Raw genomic sequence first — 23,823 nt, 5'->3', positions numbered from 1 at the left:
AAATATCAAATTTAGAAATGGAAATAAATACAACACAATATTAACAGTGGTTTTGTCTGGATATCTCCCTGGTGTCTCTGGTTATCTCCAGAGTACCAATGATTTCTAGTTCCTTCTTCTTTTCTATTTTTTTACAATGCATATATATATATGATCAGAAAGAGATTATGAAAGTGAAGTTTCCTGTCTCCCTAGCCTGGTTCTTTTATATTGCTGTCTAATAGTCCCATTCAAAGATTCAAAATACACATTTGCAGGCTCAGACAACCCTCATGTTCACCAGAGACATCCTAAGGAATAGCCACACACAGAAACTTTCCTGTATATATTTGAACAGAGTAACTTAAGAACTTACTCTGGGGTCCCTTACAACTGATGGTCAGTTTGGGTAGGAGAAGGGTTAATACACCTGCTCTCAGTGTATCAGCGAAGGGAATATAGTTGCCAATCCTGTGGTGAAAGCCATCTTGTTGCCATCATTGTCCCCGCAGTGCTGAAGAAATGGCGCTCATGAAGCTAAGTGACAGGACATCTCTGCAGATGATGACAGTTGGGAAGGAACAACAGTTGACCAAGAAAAACAATGGCTTTCTCCAAAATATGGATGTGGCTGAAAGTGCAATGCAGAAGTAAGTAAAGCCTGGGCCCTGGGGGCAGTTTTTGTGGTCCTGTCCGGACACTTCCTCGGGACAGCAGGATGCAAATAATGAGACTGCCAAGTTCAGGGGTGGGTTGACCGTCTTCTCTACGATTCTTCTAATTTTGACCTCATGAATATTTTTTGTGAGACACTAAAGGGGCCTATGGTCATGAACCAGGTGGACATCAGCTGAATAGAAATTGTCAAGGCTCTAATCTCAATTTGCAAAAATACTTTGATTGTTTTGTGCCTTTATTATCTTCACCTGCAAAATATATAAACCATTTACAATGCTTTGTATAGTAGACAAAGCACAAAGTGTTCATGTAAATATACATATGCATTTGTTAGTACATGATAAAAATGTGTTATAATATAAACCAATGGTTAACAACCTTTTTAAATAGGGTGAAATTTATTAAAGTAAAAGATTTTCCAGAACACTTGTATGTCAAAAAAAGCTATTATGACATCAAAGATGTTTTTATTTTTATTTTTTTAAGTAGCTAAATAATCCTTTAATACAGCATTATGAATTATTAGTAATTATTTCCACAAGTGAAGATGAATCTATCAGTGTCATTAATGGTACTACATAACTTACTGTATTAGGGGAGATAATTTTTTTCATTAAAAATATTTTTTTTATTATGTTATGTTAGTCACCATACAGTACATCATTAGTTTTTGATGTAGTGTTCCATGATTCATTGTTTGCATATAACACCCAGTGCTCCACACAAAACATGCCCTCCTTAATACCCATCACTGGGCTAACCCATATACATATACACACACACATGCCCTCCAGAAAACTACAGTGATCCAATAGGAAATGGGCAAAGGATATTAACACACTGTAGAAAACGAAATACAAATGAGTTTTATACACAGAGGCAAAGACGCTTAACCTCGCTAATAAATAAAAGATTAAAACTGAAATGAGATACCAGTTTAAACATACGGAACTGGCAAAGATTAAAAACTTTAATAATACATGATTGTAGAAAAAGAGTGGAAAACAGGCACACTCATCATTTTTGCTGGAAGTGTAAATGGGTTCAACCTCTTTAAGGCATAACTCGGTAGCATTTATCAAAATTTAAAATATATGTATCTATTGACCCAGCAATTCTATTTGTAGGGTTATTCAATAGATATACTGTACACATATACGTCGACACATAGGTGTGTCGGGATGGTCATTACAGCATCGTTTGTAGTAGCAATTAACTGGAAAGAATCTACGTATGCATTAATAAAGAATTGATTCGCAAATTAGTGTATGGCCCCACAATGGAGTACCATATAACCGTTTTTAAAATGAGGCAGGGGCACCTGGGTGGCTCAGTCAGTTAAGCGTCCTACTCTTGGTTTTGGCACAGGTCATGATCTCAGGGTTGTGAGATCAAGCCCCACATCCCGGCTCCAGGCTCAGTGGGGAGTCTGCTGGAGAGTCTCTCTTCCTCCCCCTTCCCCCACTTGTGGTCTCTCTCTCTCTCTCTCTCAAATAAATGAATAAATCTCAAAAAAATAAAATAAAATAAAATGAGGCAGCTCTGCATGTACTGATATGAAATGGACGCCAAGAGGCTGTTAAAAAGGAAATATAGGGTACAGAATAGTGTGTATAATATTCTCTCATATAGATTTAAAAGACATACATATTTACATAAGCATAGCTGCTTATTTAGGCATCGAATCTCTGTGAAAGAAGAAAGAAGAAACCAGCCAGTGTTGTGGGGAGGACATCTGGGGCTAGAGATCAAGATGGGATCGCAGACTTACCCCGTTCTGCATGGCCTTTGAACTACATGGCACTTTTTAACTCTCCTTTTTTTAAAAGAGTGTTTATTATTTGTTTATTTTACACACACATTTGCACACACACAGCCACACAGCTGCAATGGCTTTGGAATTTGAAATCTCACTGTTCAATCTCTTCTAGATTCAGTCAGCAAATACTTACCCAGCCTCTCTATTCCCGTTTTGTGCAGCGTACTATGCCCGACGTGATTCACGCGGAGGCAGATCAGGTGGTCCTGGGCCCCGGGAAAGAGTCCAGCGTTCTCCCTCCAGAAATGTTTAGGGCAGGCCTATACTGTGCTCCTAAGGCATAATAACAGCATCTGTTTTGGCTGTGTGGCTTACAGTTTGCTAAGGGATTTTACCAAAATGGACCACATCTTGGACAGATCAGATGATAAGGACAACATTTTCTCCGAAAAGCCGCAAACCGACTTCCTTCATGAGACAGAGACTACAAAATGGGTAAGGGGGAGACTTAAATGTCACGGTGGGTGAAGAGAGTAACTTGCCATCTCCTACCTCAACGCGGTAAGGAAACACCTGAGGGTTTCCCTGGGGTCGGTGCAGGCTGTTCGGAGCTTGAAACCAGGAAGGAGGTAGTGTCTCCTCTGCGGGTTGCTGCTATCACATGAGGGACTTGCTAGCCCTCCCACACAATGACTTGTACATTATATGTTACTTCGGGCCTTGGGATCTGTGAAAACACTGTGACCTTTTCACCTCGGACTAAATTGCCATGCGTCAAATTGCCCCCTGCTCACAGATTGTCTTCCAACAGGAGGCATGAGAGAGATCTAGTTACTCTTCATTCAGTCTGAACATCTCTCGGTCTTTGAAATTCAGTCACCCAGCTGACGTGGAATGGAAGAAATTTCAACAAACGCCTGAGATTATCCTGGAAAGGGTTTATGTTTCCACCACCATTTAGATCAAAGCAAAATCATGGCTGAGACAGACCGAGTTTATTATCATTGAGCAAATCTCTCCATAAATTCCCCAGGCCATTGACCATTGGTTTCAACCAGTCCAAAAAACATGAAGGAAGGATAGTGTGGGAATGTTCACTCCCAGGCCTATGCAGCCCCAAAAGGAAGCTCAGGATCGAGCTCATTGTCTACTTGAGTACTTTGAATATATTTTGGATTCAGGGATGGCTAATTCTGTCAATCCATAGAAGGAAAGGCCACCAAAGAATATCTTAAGTTGGACCTTATCTTTAAGGATTCTTCAGTAAGCAAACAAAGAAATAGAAGGGGCTAGAAGGCATGAGGGGATGGAGTTAGAGATGTGGAGAATAGATAAAATGAGACAGACAAGAAGTGAAAGGACAGACAGACAGACACCTTCTATGGGAAAAAAAAAATAGGAACTGAATGAGAAGGGGAGACTTAGGATGGGGTTTTTAGGAAGGCTGAAGATGAGAAAAGGAAATAGGGCAATTGAAGTATGAGGCCCTATGATCTTAGGGAACAAATGAAGGTATTATTCTATAAATAATATCATCTGATTTTTGGGGGGGTGGGGGCCTCTGGCCTCCACGCAGGGGCTGCTGCCATTAAACCCACTTAGCCAGGACACCTTCCCTGCATGCACAGTGTAATGTGCCCTGCTGAGTCCTGTCCATCAGTGAACATCACCTGTTGACCCAGTTCAAATCAGAGTAAGTCTAATTAGAGAATAAAATTATTCACTCTGTAAGAGTGAATTATTTTTACCAAATAGTCCACATTCTCATGGTATAAGGCAAAAAGACTATTTCTTACAAACTTCAAGTCAGGGTATAAGGTTTACCAAAAGGCTTTCTAAAAATTTTGGCTATATTTCTTTATATCAGTTTATTTATGCGGCAAATTCTACAATTATGTAAAAATAAATCACGTGCAATTATATAATTAACAGAAGTATTAATAAACTAGGCTCTTTGCTAGTAAAAGGACAAATATATGACTTCTTGAGAAAGAAATGGTTTCTTATTCTCTGGAAGCAAAACAGAAGGTCTTTAATTTGTATAATCTTACATTTGTTTTTTTATAAGACCATACGATTTAAAGGTTCAGAAAAAGGACAGAATTAACAGAAGTTTTTTAAAAAAAATCAGTTGGTTTAATTAACAAAATAGACTTTAGCCAGGCTGCCAAAATTGCCATAGCTAACTGTCAAAGCCCCCAACATGTTTAGAAGTGAATGGTTTGCTCTGATTTCGCATTTTCCAATCTCTGGCATGGTATGTACAGTGTTGATTTCAGGTGCCCAGTGAGTGAGCAGACTTTCCTATTTCCTGCTTTTGTCTGCATCTCTCACAAGCAGAATGTATTTCCTTACTTATGTAGTCTTTTTATTATTTTTTTTCATAACTGGAAGTTTGTACCTCTCCATTCCCTTCCCCTACTTCACTCCTGCCTTCTGGCAACCACTAGTTTTTTCTCTGTATTTATAAATCTGTTTATGTTTTGTTTTGTTTATTCATTTGTTTTGTTTTTTAGATTCTACATGTAAGTGAAATCATATGGTATTTGTCTTTCTCTGACTTATTTCTCCTAGCATAATACCCTCTAGGTCCATCCATGTTGTCGCAATTGGCCAGGTCTCATTCTTTTCCATGGTTGAGTAATATTCCATTGTGTGTATGTATGTGTGTGTGTGTATACACACACATATATACACACATATATATGTGTATATATATATACATATATATATATATACACACACCACATCTTCTTTATCCATTCATATATTGATGTATGCTTAAGTTGCTTCCATATTTTGGCTATTGTAAATAGTGCTGCAGTAAACATTGAAGTCTATTCTAATACCACGTATTGAGCAACCATTATGTTCTAAGCGCTGTAAAGTGTTGAGGATATCTCTGTCTAAAATCCTTTGCCCTCAGTGAGCTCACACACGTGACTGCCTCTGTCTTCACATGACCTCCCCCTCTGTGTAGGTGCTTTCTGTCTCTCATTAGGACACTTGTCATTGGATTTAGGACCCAGGTAATTCAAGATAATCTCATTTTAGACCCTTAACTCAATTACATCCACAAAGACTCTTCCAAATAAGGTCACATTCTCGGGGTCTTAGCATTAGGACATGACCATATCTTTTTTGGAGTGACCACTTAACCCACTACACCATATGACCTTGGACCAGTCATTAATGTGACTGACCTAGGGGATTTCAACACCTGACTTTATCCACGTCAAGTCTATCATGGGAATTAAAAGAAAGAAGGCACATGAAAGAAGTTTGTAAAGAGTTACATGAATGTTAGTTATTCCTGGTGATGTGGCCAGTAATTTATCCAGACATTTCAATAACAGACTGATTTGCACTCCAACTTTTTCTCCTTCCAGTTTAAAAATAGTTTTGCTGAAACACAAGGATTTCAGACCAAACTTCTTCAAAGGACAGAGAAATATTTCACAATGTCATTACTAAAGAAGAGAAATGTTCAAAGATAAATTATTGTCAATTGTGTGCATGCATAGAAATGAAATACCAGAAAATGCCTTGAATATTTTTCTAGAACAAGGCAAAGAATAAAGAAACAAAAAATAAATTTTGTGGGTCAAGCTGATAGAGTAGGCTTCCCCTCCCTTATTACTTCTTATTATGAAAAATTTTAAATAAAAAGAAAACTCAAGTGAATTATATGAAGATCAATCATATTCTCACACTTAGATTTTAAAATTGTTACCATGTCACATTTGCTTTATCTTTACATATGTAAATAGATGGAATTTTTTGAACCATTTAAAAGTAGGTCAAAGACAGCATGAGACTTTATCCCTGTTTATTTTCAGACAGCATTTTTAAAAATAAAGACTTTCTTCTACATAGCCAAGATTCCATCATCACATCAGGACAACTAACAATAATTCCATGATGTAACCTAATATCCTCAATTTTTGAGAATTCTAATTTTTTCAAGTGTCCCTCAAATGCCCATACTTTTACTTATTTATTTATTTAAAATTTTTTTTGGTGCCAAAACCCAGGAAATGCCTGTACTTTTAAAATCAGCATCGAAACAAGATCTATGCAATGTATTTAGCTGTTATATCTCTTTAGACTCTCTTAACATAAAACAGTTCCTTCCCCTTTTATTTTCCCTTCACATTGACTTTTTGGGAAACCAGTCATCTGGAGTGGAGTGCTAGAGTCCATGGTCGGGTGGAATTCTGTTGTTCATCAGCACTGAAAAGAGCTCTGCACGAGGACACTGATGTTCTATGCATCCCTGCCCCAGCCTTCCTCTGTCAGTGGAGCAGGAGAGCATGTCTACTTATTTTATAAATGCAGTAGAAAGCTCCAGCCTCAGAGAGGGCTGTGTGCTTGCCCCCAGAGAAAGGGGCATAAATAAGCTAAAGAGATCATCACCTCTTGTTATAACCCTTTTTTTTTTTCTGCTTTGCTTCTTTCATAATCTTTATCAGAATATGTTGGAGCTGGAGGCTGAGCATCACCAGGACCTACAGAATGAACAGGATGAACAAGAAACAAATCAGGTTCAACATGAGGATCCTCATGTATCCACATCTTTGCAGTTTTCCAAGGAGAACATCCCTGAACTGTAAGCCTTGACACATGCAAAAGGAATCATTTAATAATATTTTGTGGGTACAATGCTACGTGAAATAAGCCAGAGAAAGACAAATACCATAGGATTTCACTTATATGTAAAATTTAAGAAAAAAAACAAATGAACAAACAAACAAAAAAGACTCTTGAGTACAGGGAACAAACTGGTAGCTGTCAGAAGAGAGGTGAGTGGGGGGCTGAGTAAAATAGATAAATGGGATTAAGGGTACACTTATTGTGATGAGCACTGAATAACACATAGAACTCTTGAATCATTATATTGTACACTTGAAACTAATATAACACTGTATGTTAGTCATACTTTAAAGAAAAAAAGAAAATAATAATATTCTGTGGAGAAAATGAAATTTAGCAGAGCACTTCGGGAAAGCCTGGAAGATTTAAAATCCATATGTCTTAAACCTTTAAGCACTCAAAAAAAAAAAAAAAACAACAAACCTTTAAGCACTCATATGCACAAGTAACTACCTACATATTCTAGTAAGAATATGGAGTAGAGGTATTTCTAGAGACATAGGCCAAGCCATAGGTTTCTCTTTGCAAACTCTTCTTTGGAGAGTGGAATTAATGCATATCTTGTCACTCTCAGATAATTTTCTAGATATGAAAAGAATTATGGGAGCTCCTCAGCGCAGCTCAGTGGGGTAAGCATCTGCCTTCAGCTCGGCTCATGATCCTGGGGTCCTGGGGTCCTGGGATCAAGCTCCCTGCTCAGTGGGGAGTCTGCTTCTCCCTCTCCCTCCCCCCACTTGTGCTCTCTCTCCCTCTCTCTCTCTCACACTCACTCTCTCTCTCAAATAAATAAATAAAATCTTTTAAAAAAAAGAAAAGAATTATAATTCTCAATAGAAATGTATTGTTAAACCTTTGTGGACCCTTCGCCCTGTTGCATAGCTCTCTGCTTCTAACAAGAATATTCATTAGGATAGTGTAATTCTTAACATTCATTCCATGCAGGGAAATTAAAAATATATCATTATTTTTTACTAAATGTAAAATACATTTTATTTTCTCCAGTCTTATGAAGATCTGCTAAAATGGATATCAAATAAGTGCTCAAACTTTTTTCTTGAGGCCTAACTGCTTACCTGGCCCATTTTGGTGACAGGAAATGAATCAGCATACCAACTTGCCATTCAAAGAAAGAAGGTTTGGGGCCATTTGAAGATGTTTCCCATTTCTTACCTTAAAACTGATCATAATAATATTTCTGCAGGAGTCAGGAGAACACTTTCTTCCAACTAAACTACTGGAATACACAGATGGGTCTACAAGTGAAAGAACTTGGAGCTGATCACATAGGCTGGATGGAGAAAATCAACAATATTATACAAAAAATAAACCTAACAGAAAACACAATGAAGAGGTAACTTTAGGGTATTGGGTTTGATCAGAAAATATTGAAAATTTTCATAGCTTCAGAAACTCTGGGTTTAAGGTGGTAAAGTCTTTTAGGCAAGCCTTCAGAATAAGAAGTACCAAGTCTTATGTTTTGAAGTCAATGTCACAAAATCTCAAAGCCTGTTTCAAAGTTATCTGCATCTTTGCTCTCTCTTCTCTCAAGGAAAGGACTTCTCTCATTGGCTTTTTTTGGAAACTGTGTTAATGGCCATCCGAGGGAGGACTTCAAGTCTCCAATAACCCCTTGAGCTTTAGCCAGTATTGTCCAAAGGGATCCAACCTGCATGACATGAAAAAAGTATTAAAAAGTATGGTTGTTAAATTAATGCATATCTGAATTTAAGTGGAAAGTTTTAAGATGAAACTGAAAAGATAAGAGTAATTATTATTTTTCTAGTCACTGGTATAAAGAGAAGGGACTTTGGAGTCAAAGAAATTCCTTTCATTGGTGTTTTATATGTTCGGGGTACAGATATATCACATTTTGTTAGATTTGTGCCAAAGTATTTCATGCTTTTGGTGCCATTATACTTTAAATTTTAAAATTTCTAATTATTAATTGCCAGGATATAGAAATGCAGTTAGTTTTTGTATATTGGTCTTGTGTCTTGTGACCTTGCTAACCTCATTTATTAGCTCCAAGTAGTTTTGTAAGTTATTTGGGATTTTCCACATAGATAATCATGTCATCTGCAAATAGAGAGAGCTTTATATCTTCTTTTTCTATCTGCATGTCTTTTACTTCTTTTTGCTGCCTTATCATATTGGCTAGAACTTGGGGTATGATGTTGAATAGGAGGAATGACAGCAGACACTAGACATATTTACCTTGTTTTCAGTCCTACAGAAAAAGCATTGTGATGTAAGGTATTTTGCTTTTTTTTTTTTGAGATTGAGAAAGTGTTTTCTAATCTTAGTTTACTGAGATGTTTTTAAAATCAGGTATTATACTAAATTTTTTCAATAGCTTTTGTTGCATCTATGAATGATCATGTTGTTTGTTTGTTCATAGTCTCTTGATATGGCAAATTATAATGACTGATTTTTCAATGTTGAACCAGCCTTGGGTTTCCAGAATAAACCCCATTTGGTCATAATATATTATTCTTTTTATATATTGTTGGATACTGTTTATTAAAAGGGAATTTTTGGATGAATGTTAATGAGAGATATTGGCCTTTTTCTTTCTTGTATTAGTATCAGAAAACTTGCCTGATAGTAAAAATTGGGGCATTTTCCCACTTGTTCTATTTTCTGGATGAATTTGTGTAGAACTGGCATAATTTCTTCCTTAAATGTTTGATTGAATTCACCAGCAAAGCCATATTGCCTGGATATTTCATTAGAGTAAAATTTTTAACTACATAGTTAATTTCTTTAATGATATATAGGGCCATTCAGGCTACTGAACTGTTGGGTATATATTAGCGGTAGATTGTATCTTTTGAGGAATTTGCCCATTTCATCTTTCCTCAGCTTTTCCAAATGGTAATATCTTGTCCAACTCTAGTGTACCATCAAAACCAAGAAATTGACCTTGGTACTATGAATAGAGCTTATTTAGATTTTCCCAGTTATATGTATTCTCACTTGTGCATGTGAGTGTGTGTATAGTTCTGTGCAATTTTATTATATGGGTAGCCTTACATAACCACCACCACATCAAGAATCTGTTGTACCATTGCACAAGGCTCCTTTGTGTTAGCCCTTTGTAGCCACACCTAAGCCGACCCCTAATCTCCAGCAATGACAAATCATTTCCACATGTCTATAATTATGTTGTTTCATAAAGGTTAGCTATATCAAATCCTGCATTATGTAACCTTCTGAGATTTATTTTTTTCACTCAGCATAATTTTCCTAAGGTTCATCCAAGTTGTTGCCTGTATATCAATAGTTCCTTTCTTTTTGTTGCTGAGTAGTATTCCATGGTATGTGGATATAGAGAGAGAAAGAAAGTTTGGTTAACCATTCACCATCAAAGGACAAGTGTGTTATTCCTAGTTTTCAGCTATTATGAATAAAGCTACTTTGGGTATTCATGTACAAATTCTTGTGTGAAAATAAGTCTTCATTTCTCTGGGATAATTTCCCAAGAATGAAATTTCTAGGTCACATGGTAAGTCTGTTTTTAGTTTTGACAGGAAGTGCCAAGCTATTTTCTGGAGCAGCTGTCCATTTTATGTTCCCACCACCAATGTCTGAGTGATCCAATTTCTCCACATCCTCACTAGCAGTTGGCATTATCACTGTTTTGCATCCTAGCCATTCTGATAAATTTGTAGTAATATATCATTATAGTCTTAATTTGAATTTCTCTAATGGCTAATGGTGCTGAGCATCCTTTCATGTCTTTATTTGCCATTTATATATCTCCTTAGTGAAATGTCTGTGCATGTGTTTTGCTCATTTCTTAATTGGATAGTTTGGTTTTTTAATGTTGAGTTTTAAGAAGTTTTCATATATTCTAGGTATAAGACCTTTGCCAGATATTGACAAGTGAATCCATTTAACAGAGTCTTTGACCAAACAAAAGCTTTAAATTTTGATGAGGTCCAGTTTATCAATGTTCCCTCTTATAGGTAATGTTATTAGTGTCAAGTCTAAATCTTTGCCTAGTCGTAAGTCCCAAAGATTTTCTGTGGGTTTTTTTTTTTCTAGAAATTTAGCTAAGCTTCCATTTTAATCATTTAAATTTTCTGCTCCTGTATCCAATTAGACCTTACATTTCTTTACTATTATCTAGATTATTTAGTGTTTTTTACCTTCTTGCATTGCATTTGTGACATCTCATTCCAACACAACCACAACGCAAGATCCTCTTATGTAAGAATAGGATATCATTCTTGAAAAATCACAAAAGATTGTCTATTGGGTGATTTTTCTTAATCCATAGGACTTAGTCCATCTCTTGGTCTGTTTGCAGCTTATTAAATGAGGTGATGTCTCTGGAGGACCAAATTGAAAAGCTGGAGTCACACCAAGACCTTGACCCTGATCAGGGAGAAAACATTGAGGTAAGCTAGAGGCTTGGAAAAGATAATCAGGGAGGTTGTGGGAACTCTGCCACCATTTCCCACCCCTTCTATTATTTAACAGACCACACTAAGAATTGAAACCCATCTTTTGTCATGAGGAGGACTGCTTTCTGGTGGTCAGTTCTGAGCACCTGTCATGTGGGTACCACCACTTCTATTCTCTGACAACGCAAAAAGACGCGTTTTTAATTCTACCTATAAACTCAGTTTGATAGGCTTATATCTTGGTGCCATCTTAAGACCATGATGAGTACCTTAACAGAAGACTTCTCTTCTTGATCTTTGTATCCCAGCACCTAACAGTTCAAGGAGACATCCAGGGATTAAATATTTATGAATAACTGCAACCTTAAAATGTAAGAGATATATTTGTGTTCATCTTTGATGCTTTCATGAAGAGTTCTTGTGTTGGTTTTCACAGTCTCCAGTTTTTCTGTAGTTTTCTTGCCTTGCACTGCCGAGAGACTCTTTTCTGAGAAAGGTTGAATTTCCCTTTTTAAAAGAGTCATAGGATGTTAGAAAGGTAGTGACCAACTTTGGATAAGAATTAGACTTCAGAGCCCTGGCTGACAGTACTTATAAACTTCATGCCTTTGAAAAATAATTCTCTAAGAAAGGAGAAACCCGTGTCTATCTACTTCCTCTGCTTTAGCTCAAACCAAAAAACTTAAAAAGTGAATTTTGGAGGAAATAAAGAAGAAATGTCTCTTTTATTGCAGGAAGGTAATGTTTATTTAGACCCCTCACATACTAAAAGTCAACTACAGATCAGCACAGATTTAACACCGGGGGGGTGGGGGGTGGGGGGGGAATACTTTTAGCCACGATTTAGTCCAAAATTTTGAAGTAGCAACCTCATTTTTAGTTAGATGAAAAGTCAAAAGTTTTTTTCACTATCTTTGGGCTTTGGAAATTGCAAATTATGAGAAAAGGGAAGAGGACAAAGCCAAGAAATATTCTGTCTTGGAAAATTTCTCCAAGAGTCAGCTGTGTTACAGGGATGCGGCTTTCAGTAGAAGGTAGGGTTAGGGAGGGATGGGTATCAAAGGAATGAGGAGAAAGATAGAAGAGCACAAAGATAAATGAAAATGAGATTTAAAAAAGAAACCAACAAAGGCTTGGGATAATACGAAAAGGGAAGGCATGACAAATACATATGGAGATTCTCTGGCCTGAAGATGCACAGCTTTGTATGCACTTTAAAAAAAAACAGCATGACTTAAAAATTATAAACACACCAAATATCCACCAACCAGTATGTGGATAAACTGTGGTACATGTTATAGGATAGAATACTACTCAGCAAGAAGAAGGAATAGACTTCTTACTCATTCAACAACATGAAATAATTTCAAGTGCTTTATGCTGAGTGAAACAAGCCAGATCCAGAAGATTGCATATTTCGTGATTGCACTTACATAACATTCTGAAAATGGCAAAACTATAGGAACAGAAAAGAGATCAGTGGTTGCTGGAATTGCATGGGGAAAGGGAGCGGAGGATTGACTAAGGGGCACAAGGAAATTTGGGGTATGATGGAAATATTACATATCTTGTTCTGTTGATTATGTCATAATTCATAGAACAGTACACTTTTAAAAAGTGAGTTTTACTATATGTAAATTATACCTCAGTACACATGGATTTTAAAAATGGACACAAGGTCTGTCCTCAATAAGTCTAAAGGGTGATGGGAAAGGCCCCATAAAAGCAAATGCAGTAATATAATAAGAAACTTCATCTATTTGTTATTTTTTTTAGATTTTATTTATTTATTTGTCAGAGAGAGAGAGCTAGCAAGTGCACAAGCAGGGGGGAGCAGCAGGCAAAGGGAGAAGCAGGCTCCCTGCAGAGCAGGGAGCCAGATGCGGGACTCGATCCCAGGACCCTGGGATCATGACCTGAGCTGAAGGCAGATGTTTAACCAACTGAGCCACCCAAGCGCCCCATAAAATGAATTTTATTTTATTATTTTAAAGATTTTATTTATTTATTTGACAGAGAGAGACACAGTGGGAGAGGGAACACGAGCAGGGGGAGTGGGAGAGGGAGAAGCAGGCTTCCCGCCGAGCAGACAGCCCAGTGTGGGGCTCGATCCCAGGACCCTGAGATCATGACCTGAGCCGAAGGCAGACGCTTAACTGACTGTGCCACCCAGGCGTCCCTAAATAAGAAATTTTAAATATAAGTATTACAGAAGCAAAGTCAGTAGGAATGGCTGTAGTTTCACTCTGGTAAAGGGAAATGAAGAGTTTTAGATATGGAAACAACAACCGAAGTGTGGTGTGGGCAAATTAAAGGAGAAATAAGCTAATAAAGTTAAAATAAAACCACATGTATTGGCTCATTTATATCTTGTGAAGAAATGGAATGACTCAGAAAGGAATGGAAGAGAGAGGAGGGAAAAATCGGTAAAATCACTTAAAAAATACACACACAGCAGAAACAAAATTAAAAGACCTTTAAGGTGAAGAAAGGACTTTGAGGTGGCCTTTGGCTGTTGCCTGATATTTAACCCCCAAATTCACGAAGCTTTCTGAGATCTCCATATCAACATGACTTGATATGAATGATAGACTTTCATTCTGCAACTGACTCCTATCTATTATCTTTGATGCAATTATCTTAGATAAGTACCGTGTAAAGATATTTCTATATAAATACACCAGGGTACCAAGTAAAATGTGATTAGAAGATCACAACTCCTTTCTAAATATTTAAGTCACACAATTCAGGGATTGGGGATGGATGAACTTGGTAAAAGAAGGGTGTAACTATACTTTCTCTGGAAGCTGGGTTTGTTTTTTTTTTTAAAGATTTATTTATTTATTTGAGAGAGCGAGAATGAGAGAGAGAGTACATGAGAAGGGGGAGGGTTAGAGGGAGAAGCAGGCTCCCTGCCGAGCAGGGAGCCCGATGAGGGACTCGATCCAAGGACTCCAGGATCATCACCTGAGCCGAAGGCAGTCGCTTAACCGACCGAGCCACCCAGGCGCCCCGCTGGGTTTTTTTTTTTTTTTTGAATAATACATTTTATTTTATCTTATTTTTAATTTTTTATTGTTATGTTAATCACCATACATTACATCATTAGTTTTAGATGTAGTGTTCCATGATTCATTGTTTGTGCATAACACCCAGTGCTCCATGCAGAACGTGCCCTCCCTAATACGCATCACCAGGCTAACCCATCCTCCCACCCCCCTCCCCTCTAGAACCCTCAGTTTGTTTTTCAGGGTCCATCGTCTCTCATGGTTCGTCTCCCCCTCCGTTTCCACCCCCCTTCATTCTTCCCCTCCTGCTATCTTCTTCTTTTTTTTTTCTTAACATATATTGCATTATTTGTTTTTTTTTTTTTAAGATTTTATTTATTCATTTAAGACAGAGAGATACAGAGAGAGAGCATGAGCAGGATGAGAGGCAGAAGGAGAGGGAGAAGCAGACTCCCCACTGAGCAGGGAGCCCAACACGGGTCTCAGGACCCAGAGATCCATGACCTGAGCTGAAGGCAGACGCTTAACCATCTGAGCCACCCAGGTGCCCCTTTCTGGAAACGGTTTGAGGGCAAATGCTCATTACATGTTTCCAACTAGCACAATGCCTAGCTCAAGGGCCACTTAACATAGGATGTGGACAACTGTATCTTGTTGATACAACTTAATATTGATTTTGGAGATCAATACCCAGAGCAGTATCAAGAAAAACCACAAAAAAACCCACAAAAAAAACAGTTGCTATTAAATCTCAAACTTTTTGATCATGAATGAGCTTTCTTCCAAAAATCTTCACTTTGTTTCAATTCCGCACATCATTCATTACAACTTTTGATTTATGCCCTTTTGTTTTAAAGGAGAAGATCATGGAAATTAAAAAGCAAATAGAAGAAACAGATAACAAATATGTCCAGGTAATAACATAATAGTGTTATAATTAAGGAAGAAAACCAGTTCTTCAAGGGAATCTCAGATCTAGGGAATTTTAGTGAATGGAATCCAAAATTGGATGAAAGATAGACTCAGTGTTTTAGACCTAGCAGGGAACTGTCTTATAGTCTATACTCTCATTTTCAGAGGAGAAAAATGTAACTCAAAAACATGACATGATTTGCCCATATTTCTAGATGAAAAGACTAGTCTCATTCTTGCTCTCCTGTTAAAAAATAAAAATGTGTGTATTTTTTCTAACAAAAGTAATGCATGCTTATTTTAATAATTAAAACATAAAACTATTTCATATAAAAATGAAAAATAATCCCACTCCCTCAATGATAAACACAGTGAATATTTTATTTTTTTATTTTATTTTATTTTATTTTTTTAAAGAATTTTTTTTTTTATTTGTTCATTTGAGACAGAGAGAGAGAGAGAGTAGGAGCAGTGGGGAGAGGCAGAGGGAGAGGGAGATGCAGACTCCCCGCTGAGCAGGGAGCCTGATGCGGGGCTCGATCCCAGGACCCTGAGATCATGACCTGAGCCGAAGGCAGACGCTTAACGACTGAGCCACCCAGGCGCCCCAACACAGTGAATATTTTAGTATATTTATATTCTTCTAAATTTTCCTATACATGTACTTACATGTTGTTGTTATAATTTAAATAGGATTATATTATATATATTGTTTTGCAACTTGCTGTTTTCCCTTAGCATTTTTCTTCAGCAACTTTCTATGCCACTAGTTGCCATTTTACCTTTTCATTGTTTATGTAAATGCAGGATTTGATTTTTGGATTTATTAAATTTATTTCATTGCATACTTGGGGCTTTATAATAAATGTGTGCTATTACAAATTTTGCCTCACCAATCCATATCTTTGCTTGCTTGTGCAAGTACTTGTTTAAGGAAAATTTCTAGAAATGGCACCTCTAGCACCCATCTTTCTTGAATCCCAGAACACTGTTCTTCCTGCTATAGCTTTGCCTTTCAAAGTATCCTGCAAGACTATTATAGAATGATTAATTAAAAACCTTACAAGAGTTATTTACTCCTGACATATGTATATTTGGCATCCTTATCTTAGAAAAGTTGCTTTCAGCCTGTCTCTTGAACTTACTGATAGAAACCAACACAAACCATCTGTTATCTCTACCTCATGACCTACAGGAGATGGGAAGAAAAGAGGAACCAGACATTTTTTATGGATAGCTCTTTTGCTAAACTATAAAGTCCAAATATTCAAACTAACATAACAAGAACTTATATTCATATATTATAAATTTTAAAATACTTAAAAGAAATACAATTTTCTTTTTTCTCTGAAACATACTTTTTCTCCAACTAGTGTCTTAGAAGTTTGTTTTCTTTTTAGAGAGAAGGAGCACGCATATGCACACAGGTGTGGGGAGAGGCAGAGGGAGAAGGAGAGGGAGAGAGAGAATCTTAAGCAGGCTCCACGTCCAGCATGGAGTCCAATATGGGGCTCAATTTTACAACCCTGAGATCATGACCTGAGCCAAAATCAAGAGTCAGACGCTTAACCAACTGAGCCACCCAGGAGCCCCTAGTGTCTTGGAAGATTTTTAAGGCACAAGGAGAGAATAATGAATAGAGAAAAAGATGATTTATCATAAGCTGCTATTGTATAAATTTATACTTCTAAAGTGTTAAAAATAATTATACTAATCTTTTAGTTTTTCCTCCTGCAATTTATCATGATTATATTATGAACTTGCTGTAAGAGGAAAGATTTTACTGAGTAAAAGTAAGCTTCAAAGAAGCCACTTTACAACTAAGTGGTGTCAACATGAGTGAGGTTTTATGGTATAAACCAGAAAAATATATTTCTATTTTACCCAAAATTGTGGGTGTCTTTTCAGGAAGATGCTTGTAATGAAGCTCATGAATTAAAGGAGAAACTCATTGCAAGAATAAAGGTAAGATTTCACAGTTACTCAAGTTCAAATAATGATAAAATCTAAATATAAGGATAATTCTTTTTCTAGAAGTTAGGGTTTTTCACCTACTGTTTTCTTTCTCTTTTATTATCACTTTTTTCTCCCCTTCCTGGCTCTCTGCTTTGGGTGGACAGAACATCTCATGATCTGCTTCTACATCTCCTCCATTTAGAGCTTAGCCTCTATGTCGACATGTTATGTATTCTTCAAGGCTCAGCTCAAATGTCTTCGCCTCTTCCAGACCTCCCATAATCTGCCCTAGCCAGAAAAATAACTCCATATCTGAACTCCTCCCACAATATGTTGATGTAAATGTGAATGGGTGAAAGAAGCAATGAATGAGTGAGTCAACCTGTCACTTGTTCAGAGGTGCCTAATCATCCCACCTATCTGAAGTAGGTGTCCCACCAACAAACCTCAGCTACCCTATCTCGTTGTCTTATTTATTTTCTCTTTAGCATGTATCCTAATCTATAGTATCTAATGTGTATATATATATATATATATATATATATTTCGTAGTTTATTGCTTTTCCCCCAGTCCCTATAAACGTGCATGTAATTCCTTATCCATTTGGTTTAAAAATGCACATGTAATAGAATACACATTCCTTATCTATTTTGTTAACCACAGTATCCTAGAATAGTGCCTGGTGGGAGTCAATATGTTTTTCATAGATGAACAAATTGAACAGATGAATTCAATATAAGGATAATTATCTTCCTACATGAATAAGTCAGTAGTTAGAGATTAGCATGTGGGTCTACCATGCTGCTACCTTATTTTGTGAATGTGTAAGTCTCTTTCTACTAGGTGAGTATGCACTTGCCAATGATCTCCTCATGTGACTCACATGGGATTGGCAATGTGGGCTCCTGAGGTGTTCTGGAGGAAAACCACTGTGCATCATCTACAATAAGACTAGCAGACCTCTAAAATCATTTTTTAAAGTGACAGTTGATTGCTATTTTTTTTCAGAACTTTTACAAAGACATGACTCTGCTGAGTACAAAGCTGGGAACGTACCAAGGGCAAGAAGGGAAAACAGACTTTCAGAGTCCTGAAGAAATGGATATGGAAGAAATTGAGCCCCAGCTTCCTGAGGCTCCACCACCCCCTGTAGCGCAGAACACTCCTGCCAGCATTACAATGTGGTAAGTCAGAGAAAGGGGGCTTTGGGGCTGGACAAAGGCCCCAAAATGTATGAAGCATAGTATGATGAATTTCTTCAAGGAGTGACTAAAAATTTGTTTTACCTTCCTTTATAAATTATTTCTTCTTGTTCTTTAAAAGTCTATGTGTTTATTGGAGTCATAGTGTTTTTCATATTATTTTTAGCTGTAGATCTATTGCATTAGATATATAGATATAGATTTCTTTATTCTTGCTTTAGGTAACTATGTGTACATAAATCTTAAAAGATGGTGTCTGCAATCTATGATGCAGCCACCTTCACCAAAGGAACCTTCCTGCTAAGCAGATTTGGAAACCTTTGTTCACTGGACAGGATGCCTCTCACTTGTATGGTATTAAAGACATACATCTTAGCAAATTCTGACTCTTTGGATCCCTTTCTGAAGATGCCACACCATCATATATTCCTGGAGTAATACCCTCCTCTAAGAAAACTTTTCTGATTCTTTAGCCCCAACTACCAATCCAAGTAGAATGTTCAGCAATCTCTCTTGTGTGTGCATTCTACCTTACACATAATCCTGATGTAGAACCCACAGTATATTATTGCAATTAAATTATTTCAAATCCGTCTCCTCCTAATAATCCATGAGCTACAAGATGGCAGGCATCTTTATCATTTTGGGACATGAAATATAAAACATCTTCACCATGCTGAGCAATTATTAAATTAATAAGTGAGGAGTGATGTCAATGAAAATAGTGGAGTAAAGACCCCAGAAAATTTCTTCCTCCATAAAAATCAATGAAAGAGCTTGAAAAAAATAGTCAGAATCAACTTTTTCAGAACCCTGGAACTTAAGGATTTAGTATCCAGAATAGATAAAGAAGTCTTATGACTCAACAACAGAAAAGGGAACAACCCAACTTTTAAAATGAGCAAAGGACTTGAATAGACATTTCTTCAAAGAAGATACACAGATGGCAAACAAACACATGAAAAGATAGTCAACACCATCAGTGATTAGGGAAATACAAATCAAAATCATGAGCTACCACTCTACATCTCTAAGATAATTATAATTGAAAGGACAGGCGATAGCAAACATTGGAGAGGATGTGGAGAAATTAGAACCCTCAGACATTGCTAGAGGGATTGTAAAATGGTGCAGCCATTTTGGAAAACAGTTTGGCAGTTCCTGAAAATGCTAAATATAGAGCTACCATCTTACCCACTCCTAGGTATGCACCCAGAAGAATTGAAAATATATGTCCACACAAAAACTTGTACATGAATGTTCATAGCAGCATTATTCATAAAAATAGAAACAATACAAATATACATCAACTAATGAGTAGGTAAACAAAATGTGGTATATCCATACAATGGAGTATTGTTCATCCACAAAAAAGGACAAAGTACTAATGCATGCTACAATGTGGATGACCCTTGAAAACATGATGAAAGAAAGTCAGACACAAAAGGCCACCTATTATATGATTCCATTCCTGTGAAATGTCCAAAATAGGAAAATCCATGTAGACAGTAAGTAAATGAATAGTTGCAAGGCCTTAGGGTAGTGGGAAATAAGGAGTGACCGTTCATGGGTACAGGTTTTCTTTTTGGGGTGATGACAATTTCCTGGAATTAGATAATGGTGATGGTTGTACAACCCTGTGAATAAACTAAAAGCCACGGAATTATACACTTTAAAGGGTAAATTTTATGGCATGCAAATTATATCTCAAAAATCAAACAAGTAAGTAAATCTTTGTGTTTTTCTGGATCTTCCAGATCTTCTACCCTAATCATGTATTGCATTGATCATCACTTGATTGTGTTAAATGGGCAGATTACAATCCAGTTGAGTTGGCCATCTTTCATCACATCATTATATTCTAGTTAAGACCGCCTAAGGATTTGACCAATTTCTTTCTAAGAACTGGAAATGTACTGGTTCCACTGAAGCATACTTATACATTATCTTTTTGAGGAGGTTTATCTTGCAGACTTAGTCAATCATTGTGTCTCGGTTTTGTTGTTTTTAGGCTCAGAAGGTACCTCTTCCTGGCATAATCCCCAATTCCACAGTTCCCTTATAGACTTTCCACAAATAATGTGAACATTTTGGAAAAGATTAAAGGTTTTATGCATGGCTAATCTTGAAAAATAAACTAAATAGATACATAAACAGTATTTAAAAAGTCAAAGGAATAATTTTTATTCTTTAAAGAAGGTAAATTCAAAATGAATAAAATATTTAATGACACTAATATTTGGTTCCACACAAGTGATATGAAAGAAATTATTTTGTTGTTTTTTTCAAAGATTTTATTTATTTTTTCGAAGTCTGAGAGAGAGAGCACAAGCAGGGGGAAGGAGAAGCAGGCTCCCCACTGAGCAGGGAGCCTGATGCGAGACTCAATCCCAGGACCCTGGGATCATGACCTGAGCCAAAGGCAGATGCTTAACTGACCGATTCACCCAGGCGTCCCTCAAAGAAATTATTTTGAATTAGTAGCTATGATGTTTTCCAAAGAAAGTCTGCACTTTAAAAAATAAATATTGCACATGTTCTTTTGTTTTATAATAGAAAATGTGAAAAATATTTTATGTTATATTGACTTGTAAATCAAAATCAAATGATTCAGTAGTGTCAAAAAATAAATCTGAAAGATAAATATATATAAATAAATGCATAAATCTGAACTCAACCATACCTAGAGTGTTCAGTGAAGGAAAGAAAAAACTGGAAGAACACACTCTAAGCCAAAAGCAAAACAAACAAAATAAAACAAAAAATTTAAAAAATTAATACAGGGCACCTGGGTGGCTCAGTTGGTTAAGCGACTGCCTTCGGCTCAGGTCATGATCCCAGGGTCCTGAGATCGAGTCCCACATCGGGCTCCCGGCTCAGCAGGAAGCCTGCTTCTCCCTCTCCCACTCCCCCTGCTTGTGTTCCTGCTCTCGCTGTCTCTGTCTCTGTCAAATAAATAAATAAAATCTTAAAAATAAATAAATAAATAAAAATAAAAATAAAAAAAAGAAAACTGAGCTAATGATATTAGGGTGATGAGATTATAATTTTTTCATTTCTCTGTTTTCCAAATTATCTGTAATTTAGAAAAACTATTTTTCTCTTTAAAAAATATGTTAAAATGTTTCCCTTTGAAAATGTTCCAGTTTGGTATTTCCAGAGATGATAGGTTTTAGAATTTAAGAAGAACAGTGTTTATTTACTAGCTATGTTTTGGTAGTGAGTCATTTTTCTTTTCATAAGAAAAAACAAATCTAGATTTAGCACTTCTCGAGGGCAGGGCATCTCTGCTTCATCTTAGCAGCCCTCAAAGCTTCTTCTGACTAGAGTATTTTTCAAAACATTGGCTCTTTCATAAAATGTGTGATAGGGCACCTGGGTGGCGTAGTTGGTTAAACAACCAATTCCTGGTTTCAGCTCAGGTTATGATCTTGGGGTCGTGGAATTGAGCTCCACATGGTGGTCCACACTCAGTGCAGAGTCTGCTTGAGATTTCCTCTCCTTCTGCCCCTCCCGCTCATGTTCTCTCTCTCTCCCTCTCTCTCTGAAATAAATAAATAAATCTTTAATTGGGGCACCTGGGTGGCTCAGTCGTTAAGTGTCTTCCTTTGGCTCAGGTCATGATCCCAGGGTCCTGGGATCGAGTCCCGCGTCGGGCTCCCTGCTCTGCGGGGAGCCTGCTTCTCCCTCTCCCACTCCCCCTGCTTGTGTTCCCTCTCTCGCTGTGTCTCTCTCTGTCAAATAAATAAATAAATAAATAATCTTTAAAAAAAAAAATCTTTAATTGAAAAAAAATGTGTGAAATAGAAGCAATTATTTGCGTAACTACCAAGAGACAACCAGTGGCAATAATGCCAAACAACTTGGCTCAGGTTTACAGAATCCACTGAGTTGGATCACAAAATAGATCCATAGCTAGCTTTAACTGTGCTCTAAATTTTCTCTTCTAAAATACATTATTGATGGTCATTAGCTCCAGGTAGCTGGAGTATCTGTGACATTTCTTTCTTTCTTTGTGTTTTTCTGGATCTTCCAGATCTTCTACCCTAATCATGTATTGCATTGATAATTAGAAAATAATAATGGAAGGATTTAAAAGCAAATAAATGAAATAGATCATAGGCCCAGCCTAGGAGGAGGAGTCCTGAAAGACTTGAGAAAGTTTATATTACTTTAAAAGGGTAAGTCTGGTACCAGGATAAAACTAGTGGTAGAGCTAGACTCCATTTGTCACATTGCATTTTATATCCCCAGAAAATCTAACTGCCTGGTCCTTTATTTCCCTCTGAATCTGTGTCAGATACCTCACAAGTGAGGAAAAGGTGTCAATAGTCTGCTAGAGTGTGAGAAGAGTATTTCAAAGGAAAGAGTCTCATAATTTCCAGGGTTTCATTGTTTCATGGCTATAAAACCTTAGAATTCCAATACCAGCCCTAGGAGGGACTTAAGTGCTCAACTACTCCAAGCTCCTTCTTTTGTGGATGTCAACTGAGGTCAAGAGAAGTTCAGTTACTTCCTTGACATTATAGAACTAACTGGGTGGAGGAACCAGGAGTCTCATCAGTGTGGTTTTCTTCAGAATGTTCTTAACACAGATGTTCGCTTTCCTTGCAGGAAACGTGCACTGAGGATTTTCATCATGTTTTATGTCCTCACCTTCACTGGACTTTCATGTTACATACTATTTTTTGATGCTACATTTATCTTTGAAAGCTTACTCCCAACAATGCTTGGACACCGCAGAATGTGGGAACTACGGGAGATCATTGCTCCTTTCTTGAACTTGGAAGTGGAAGACTTGTTACCCTCCTAAAGTTATAGAAGTTACTGTTTCCCTACTGACTCTCTCCTTAATAAAATTCTGGCTGTTCTTGTATTATGGTGGTTAACATATTTTTCAAAAAAAATACTATTGGATGTTTGGCAAAGGACACTGTAGTTCTATGGAAATGGCTTGTTCACAGACAGAAAATATGAAAGCTGTTTATCTTTACCTTTATGACTCACAATTACTTCTTGAATCATTCCACACGTTGTTTACACATTTACTTCAAAGCACTAGCCTCTTCTCCTCCAACCCTGAGAACATTGAGACTACCAAGAATTAGCTTCCTTGTTTTTTTTTTCCCATTTTCCTCAAAAAGGAAAGCACAGAACTTCTATCATTGTCAGTTTTACTTCAGTTGGATTGGGGCCATATTTTGTGAGTAGTGGACATTTCTTGGTTTTGATCCTAACATTCACTTTCCCTTTTGGTAACAGCACC

General features: G+C 37.0%; 1 protein-coding gene across 1 annotated transcript; it reads left to right on the top strand.

Moving 5' to 3' along the window:
• The first annotated feature begins 360 nt into the window (after window positions 1–360).
• Window positions 361–23,370, top strand: SMCO2 (single-pass membrane protein with coiled-coil domains 2). The gene is made up of 9 exons (XM_035027828.1): window positions 361–629; window positions 2,794–2,911; window positions 6,889–7,025; window positions 8,271–8,420; window positions 11,382–11,476; window positions 17,311–17,363; window positions 18,364–18,539; window positions 20,049–20,065; window positions 23,087–23,370. The coding sequence occupies exons 1-9, from the start codon at window positions 502–504 to the stop codon at window positions 23,368–23,370; spliced, it is 1,158 nt and encodes a 385-aa protein (XP_034883719.1). The 5' UTR covers window positions 361–501.
• The last annotated feature ends 453 nt before the right edge of the window (window positions 23,371–23,823 follow it).

The sequence above is a fragment of the Mirounga leonina genome, unplaced genomic scaffold (genome assembly GCF_011800145.1).
Source record: "Mirounga leonina isolate KUSES-001 unplaced genomic scaffold, KU_Mleo_1.0 Mir_201, whole genome shotgun sequence".
Taxonomy (NCBI): domain Eukaryota; kingdom Metazoa; phylum Chordata; class Mammalia; order Carnivora; family Phocidae; genus Mirounga; species Mirounga leonina.
This window is presented reverse-complemented; position numbering and strand designations above follow the sequence as displayed.

What these genes read in the sequence shown, in the direction of transcription:
- SMCO2 (XM_035027828.1), top strand. Translation starts at nt 502, where the DNA reads ATGGCGCTCATGAAGCTAAGTGACAGGACATCTCTGCAGATGATGACA. An exon ending in AGACAGAGACTACAAAATGG is followed by an intron (nt 2,912 to 6,888) that starts GTAAGGGGGAGA and finishes AATCTTTATCAG; the next exon opens with AATATGTTGGAGCTGGAGGC. An exon ending in AAGGAGAACATCCCTGAACT is followed by an intron (nt 7,026 to 8,270) that starts GTAAGCCTTGAC and finishes ATATTTCTGCAG; the next exon opens with GAGTCAGGAGAACACTTTCT.